Raw genomic sequence first — 7108 nt, 5'->3', positions numbered from 1 at the left:
TATAAAATATTTTGAACTTATTTTAATATACTGTTCAAGTTCAATATAGTTTATTATGTAATTAATTATATAAAAATTTATTGAAAAATACTCAAGTTCAAATTTTGTTAACTAGATAATAATTTTTTTTAATTTTCATTCTTTCACTAAAAATTAGTTATATAGTTTTTTTTATTACTCTAAAAAATTTTGTTCTTCTTTGTTTTATTTTTTTTTTTTGTATTTCTTCCCCATAAAATTCACATAAAAAAAATTCATTAACTTTATTTTTTCTCTAAATTAGAAAATTTAAAATAATATTATTGTTGATATAAAATAATTTTTTTAATTGTAATTTTAAAAATATATAATTAATATTTAAAATTTTTAAATTTATGGTTCTTGATTTTTAATCATGATTCTTTATATAATTTATTTATCTTATTTATTAATAACTATTTTTTTAATAAATTAAAATTAGGTGAATGGTTACTAGTAATTTTTTTCATTTTTAATATTATTGTGATGTATATAATTTCATTTTTAAAAATTATTTGGTTATTTTTTATATTTTTATTTTGTTTTCAGTTAAAATTTAATTTGTAATATTTTTTTATTTTTAAAATGAGATAACATGCTATAAATGCTTAAATAACGATACATCCAAATATTTTAAAATTATACAAATATTTATTAATATGTATATTTAAATGTAATAACTTATTAAATTTTAAGTACTTATATCATAATATTTTATTACATAAAAAATATTAAATAAGTTATTTGTTTAAATCAGTCTTTAACTAAAATATTAAATAAAGGGATCTTTTGAAATAATTAACCTTTAGTTACGCTACTAAATTAGTAATTACAACCAGTTAGTTGTACTTTCTAAATTTTTTTATCAGCACCAGTTATACATTCTATGTGAATTTCCATTCCAACGTCGAGTAGCATAAATCAAATTCATTATACTTGTTGAATAACAAACAATTAAATACTTAAGCATTATTAATCAATCGATATCACCTTTTCTTTTTGGAACAAATCAATCGATATCACTTGAGATAGATATGGTTGTTGATTTAGAGAAGACATGCGAATGAGCCTAATTTGTCCATTTGCGCGTTTTCTGCTACGTTTAGATCACTCATCATCCAATAATTAATATAAAAACCCACTTTGCATTTGTAATGATCTTTAAGAAATATCCCAGAATTTGCAGCGTAAACTTCCTACCATTGATTCTAATTCTAATTAATGTAGAGGAAGTTAATAATTCCTTGCTGTGAGTGGACGGTATTAAATACTACAAATACTGACAAACATAAACTTTTGAAAATTTGTTCAACCTTCTCTATGGTATGATTTGCATTTTTAGGGTCTTCGCATTGAAAATATATGAGTATTTTTAAGATTTCAACATTGAAGACCTACTTATATAATTAACTAAGAAGTGAAATTCGTTAACTAAGAAGAGAGACCTACATATATAATTTTGTTTTCTATAAACGTTGAACCAATAATAGATAAATTATATGAGTTAATCACCTATACATTGTTAGTGTAAAAAAATTTTATATTGACAACCAATCATATTTAATTTTTTAATAGTGTTTTTTTTATTTTAATTTGATTAAATAAGTAAATGACATGACACTACTAGAAGATCTGATTGGTTGTCAGTGTAAAAAAACTTTATACTGGCAGTGTATAAGTGATTAAGTCAAATTATAAATAATGTGATAAAAAGAAATGTTTCCAAATGGGTAAATATTTTTATTAGCTTTTATTCTTTCAGTTTATTTCATCAAAATATATTTTGGTTTAATTTTATTAGCCATACATATAACGCAAGATTAAATCCCATAAATATTAATGTACGTACTTATTCTATTATTTATTGATTTTATATAAATGGCACATAATGAATGAATAAGATATTCTAGATTAAAAAAAAGTTTTTCAAAAAGATATTCTAGATAAATTCTTATAAAAGAGATAGAAGGAGGAATCAATATAAAATTCTGGAACTTTAGAACCAGATATTTATAAGAAATCATACATATATATCAAATGAACAATTTAGACCAATCTTTCATAATAATGTGTTTAAATTGATTTGTTTTTTTTATATATATTTTCATATCAATGCTAACATTTTTTTTAATGAAACACACATATATTATACAATTTAAATATTGCTTGTTACATAATGAATAAATAATCTTAGTTGTTATTGTATATTGTATCATTGGTGCGGTGCGTATAAGTAGTCAGTAAATCAAACAAATAGTTATACTATTCACCTAGGAGAGTGTAAACAAACTACAATTTATTGAATTGAAGCTTGAAATTGTTACATATATATCCCATATAATCCCAAATTAATTAGGGATTGAATGCAGATGATACAATCAAAGGTCTCTGAAAAACATAAATTATGTTGGAGCCTCTAACTCAGTTATACACTGCATATGGGTCAAAAAATTTAAAATAAAAAAATCACATGGTAATGCAAATTGTTGGGACCTAATTAACCAATTAATTAGGCTGATTAATTTATGGCAAAAAAAAATGGTTGATGTTAGAGCTAGGGAGTATATGCGTCTCATTTGATAGCATATACATGCCGAGGGAAAAAAAATTAAACGAACTTAATTATTAATATTGCAATGTCGATCGAGTCTAGTGATCAGTAGTCACAGTTTCCTCTTCATGCGCTTACACTCCTCCTCCTCTACCTCCATCAAGTTCACGATCACTGCATCTGAAGCATCTCTTAGAATCTCCGACCAGTCACTGAAAACCCATCAAAATCAAAATTAAAACCAAAACTCCCATTGCATTAATTAATCAAACAACTGAAGAAATGAAAGAGGAAAGAGAATTGTTTTGCTCAATGTAAAGCCAAATTTTCAATACTTCTACGATGACTCTTCCATTGACTATTAGTACTTTTAATTTGTTGTTTTTAATTTTTTTTCTTCCATAAAGTGTTATTATATTACAAAATATTTTCAAAATTAATAACTAATCATATCTTCTTTTTCAATTATATTTTACAAGAAACTTAGAACTTAAAACCTTATTTACGAAGAATGAGTTCAGTTTTACTCCAATCAACCACGTATTCATTTTAAAGTAATTAATATTTACTTATGAAGTTAGCAATTTTTTTTTGTATTTCAAAGTGTAGTACGTAATACATACCCTTTCAAAGGATCAAAGGTCAATCCCACAGTGTATTTGGCTTCCTCGAGAGCCAAACTGAATCTCTGAAGCTCCTTAGCAGGGCAAGTTCCGTTGTCCTTGACCACAAGCTGCGAAGGCTTGACGTCGTAGAAGATGGGAACGACCCTCTTCTTTGACTCCATGAGAAGAGCGAGCTCGTGGAGACAAAAATAAGAGTCACAATAGCGTGGCGAGAACACGGCCACGCCCACTTTGCACCCGAGAATGGCCCTGTCAATATGATCGAACAACCTGTCCCCAGGTTTCATGTTCATGCTGTCCAAAAACGACTTCACTCGCACCTTCGTCAAACGATCGTAGAGCAACCCCGCGATGTTCCTCTTCGTGTCGATCCCGCGGTGGTTTATGAACACGTCGCACGCAGGACGAGCGATTTTGCGGCACAACGTGGCTGGCAAACGTTGCATGGCTCCTGATTCGACAAAGAAATATGTTTTTGTTTGGTTCTACTGTATATATGTTCCCTAACCTACGTACTATGAATTGAATTGAATTTGTCTTTGTGGGTGGTTGATAGAGCAATATTAAGGGGAGTTAATGATGATCATGATGTGTGGGTGTGTGTATATATATATATATACATGAGAAAAGTTGTGGTTACGGGGTTTGATTAAAGACCAGTATCATAAACTTGGGGTTTGAATTTCAATGGGGTAGTCCATGTTAAGGTCTGGACTCGAGAAAATAGAAGGGTATTTGAACGAAAAACAGTAAAAGTGTTTGAAAAATTTGACTGCCCATAATACATGTTTGGAACAGTGCTTGTCCTTCAAACACGTTGGTACATAAGTTGGTCACTTTATTTTATGTGGGGAATCCGTTAACGCAGATTCGCTGACAAGGTCATTGTGCAGTGATTTTGCCTTACCTTTTGCGGGAAATTTAGAGGGTTGCTTCCTTTTCCCCCTATAAAACTATGTTAATTATACTTGGGTTTGAATATTAGACCTCGTATTATTAACGGGGCAAAATTTGATTATATACAATAACTAAATTCGGTTAGTTCAAATTTTAGAATTTTATTTTAGTAACATATGTTGATATTTATTCAACATTATGAAAATAATATTTTAATCTTATAAGACAACAATAACTTTAATATTATATATAAGTTTTATCCATTAATATAATTAAAATAATATCTATATATATAAATATATATAAAGCCAATCTTTAATGGATCATACACGTTAAGACAATATCAAAATATCTCGGTAGAGGTGATAAAATAGACCAACTCATTTAATTTTAGTTCATTTTGTCACCAACTCGTTAAAGAAAGAATGAAGCTTAACCTGTTGATCCACTTGTTGAAAGTAAACAAAAAACTTTGTTTATCCACTCAAATTAGAAAATATATTTTTTAATTTTACTATTAATTTAAATTGATAATTTTTTTTATGATAATTAACAAAATTAATCAAAGGACTCATGAAATAAATTTTTTCTTCAAATTTAAGACCACAACATAAAAATAATAAATCATAAATTACTAAAAATGATTCTTTTTCAATCAAGACGACTATTAATAATATTTCATCCACAAAATTATAATAGTTCTTAATAATTACAACATAAATTATAATAGTGATTTAATAATAAAACTATATCATGACAATTAAAAAGGACATACATAATAAATTAAAAAAAATATTTAATTCGATAGACTGACAAAATAATTAGTTTCAACTCAACAGAATATATTAAGTAAGATAATACAAACAAATTAATAAGCTAAAATATCTACATTTAATTCCTAACTTTTAGTCAATTGACAGGTCCACTCATAGATTGTGACCTATTTTACCATCATTTTATGAGACTTGTTAATTTAACCACTTATCATTTGATCATATATACTTAAATGTTGAATCCTTCAAATTTCTTAGCTTGTTCAATCCTTCATATACAAAGTATATGCTGAGATTGAATTAAGTCTACATTCAAATTCTAATATATATTTATATACAAATCAAACTCAATTGTTATCACTATTTCTTCACAGGCTTAATAAATTGAAAAAAGATACATCTATATCAATAACATTTTCACAATATTTTATACAAATTAAAGAAGAGTTGAAAAGAAAGTACAAAAGAGAGAAAATGTGGGATAAGATATAAAATAAGATAAATATAGAGAAAAAACAATGTTATAAAAATATTGTGATAATATAACTCGTAAATTTTATTAAAGAAAATTGAGTTCAACAGGTAGTCAAGACAAAAGACATCTTCAAGCAAGGAGTTCCGGAGCATAAAAAAATGTAACAATCCAACTTTAATTAATTTGTCATTTGTACATGTTGTGTAAATCATGCTCCAGTCTCGTGGTAACACATGCACCATCTAATATTTTTCAGACTTTGCTTACTTATTGTTTTCCTTATTTTCTTCATGATATTCTAATGTGTTGAAAAATTATGAAAATTCAAGACAAAACTCTCCATCTTCATTTGTGAATTGTGATGAATTGCCATCGAATTGGAATAGGTCTCAACGATCCCAAACCTAAAATTAGTCCGGGCGGGTGAAGCTGAGTGTCTTATTTGATATCTTAGTTCAAAAATTGACCATTCTAAATATAGGAAGGAATTGAATATTACGTACGTGGCTGTTGAAACAGTCCGATTGTTAGAATTCATAATTAAGAAAGGAAAGCACGAGAACGTAAGAGAAGGTTGATAGAGAGTTAAGAAATTTTGATATCTAACAGCTGAAAGCTAGTAATATATTTATATATATTCATAGAGTCGATTTAAACTATCTATAATGATTAATTAAAACTACTTAAAATCAGAAACATGATAAAAACTTGACTTCTTCCAATGTATATATATATATATATATATATATATATATATATATATATATATATATATATATATATATATATTAATTATTTTCAATTATTATTATTATTAAAGACAAGAAGATATTTATTTATTTTTATTTTATTTTATGTGTTGCAACTAGTGTCACTACAATCGCAATGCAAAAATTAATTTTCAATGGAATTATCACCAATTTTTTATTTTAAGAAAAGAGCATTAAAAAATTCCTTTAAAAATGACTTTGAAATCAAAGATAGGTTCAAGAGTCAATTACATGTAAGAAATATGTTAGTATTCCACGATGCTTATCGAAAACAATACCTCTAATTAATTCTGCAAAATTCTATAATTTTATAAATACTTATTTCACTCCAAAAAAAATTTATTTTTATTTAATTTATTATTATTTTATGACTTGAATATGTTTTTAGTTCCTCAAATTTAGGATAAATTTATTTTTATCCCTCAAATTTAAAATTTTTATTTTTAGTCTTGTAAATTTCAAAAAATTTATTTTAATCGATCTGATTATCAATAATATATTTGAAAGTGACATATTAAGATAGTTATGTACTATTAGTAGGGTCTAACGTGATATTTTCATTAATAGGAATATCGGTAACTAAATTTTATACAATAACATTTGACAAAATTTTTAACAAAATTTGAGTATAAAGGATAAAATAAGATTTTTTTTAAATTACATGAACTAAAAATATCAATTTTAAATTTGAGGGACTAAAACTAAATTTACTTAAAATTTAAGAGACCAAAAATATATTTAAGCTTTATTTTATTTTAAAGATAGGGAGATATTTGATAATTTTTATTTTATTTTATAGAAAATTTTAAATTAAAATTTGAAAAGATAAATTTCAAAGGATTTTTATCTTGTACTATTTTTAATGTACGTTCTAAATTGTAAGGTGTTAAAATTTTCATTTTAAGTAACTGACCTTCACACTTATCTTTGATTAAAGACCCTCTTTTAAAGAATTTTTCAATGTTTTTTTAAAATAAAATAGTTTACAACCCCATTAA

General features: G+C 25.7%; 1 protein-coding gene across 1 annotated transcript; it reads right to left on the bottom strand.

The window, feature by feature from the left end:
- Nucleotides 1–1705: 1705 nt before the first annotated feature.
- On the bottom strand, nt 1706–5731 carry LOC114915142 (putative 2' cyclic ADP-D-ribose synthase BdTIR). The gene is made up of 2 exons (XM_029269381.2): nt 3193–5731; nt 1706–2781 (listed from the first exon to the last, which is right to left on the bottom strand). The coding sequence occupies exons 1-2, from the start codon at nt 3639–3641 to the stop codon at nt 2682–2684; spliced, it is 549 nt and encodes a 182-aa protein (XP_029125214.1). The 5' UTR covers nt 3642–5731; the 3' UTR covers nt 1706–2681.
- Nucleotides 5732–7108: the final 1377 nt, after the last annotated feature.

The sequence above is a fragment of the Cajanus cajan genome, chromosome 2, assembly GCF_000230855.2.
Source record: "Cajanus cajan strain Asha chromosome 2, NIPB_CcT2T_4, whole genome shotgun sequence".
NCBI classification, from domain to species: Eukaryota; Viridiplantae; Streptophyta; class Magnoliopsida; order Fabales; family Fabaceae; genus Cajanus; species Cajanus cajan.
This window is presented reverse-complemented; position numbering and strand designations above follow the sequence as displayed.

Bases quoted from the DNA above. Each gene is read 5' to 3' on its own strand.
- LOC114915142 (XM_029269381.2), bottom strand. From the start codon at position 3,641: ATGCAACGTTTGCCAGCCACGTTGTGCCGCAAAATCGCTCGTCCTGCG. The intron at 2,782-3,192 runs GTATGTATTACG...ATGGGTTTTCAG, and splicing joins ACCTTTGATCCTTTGAAAGG to TGACTGGTCGGAGATTCTAA.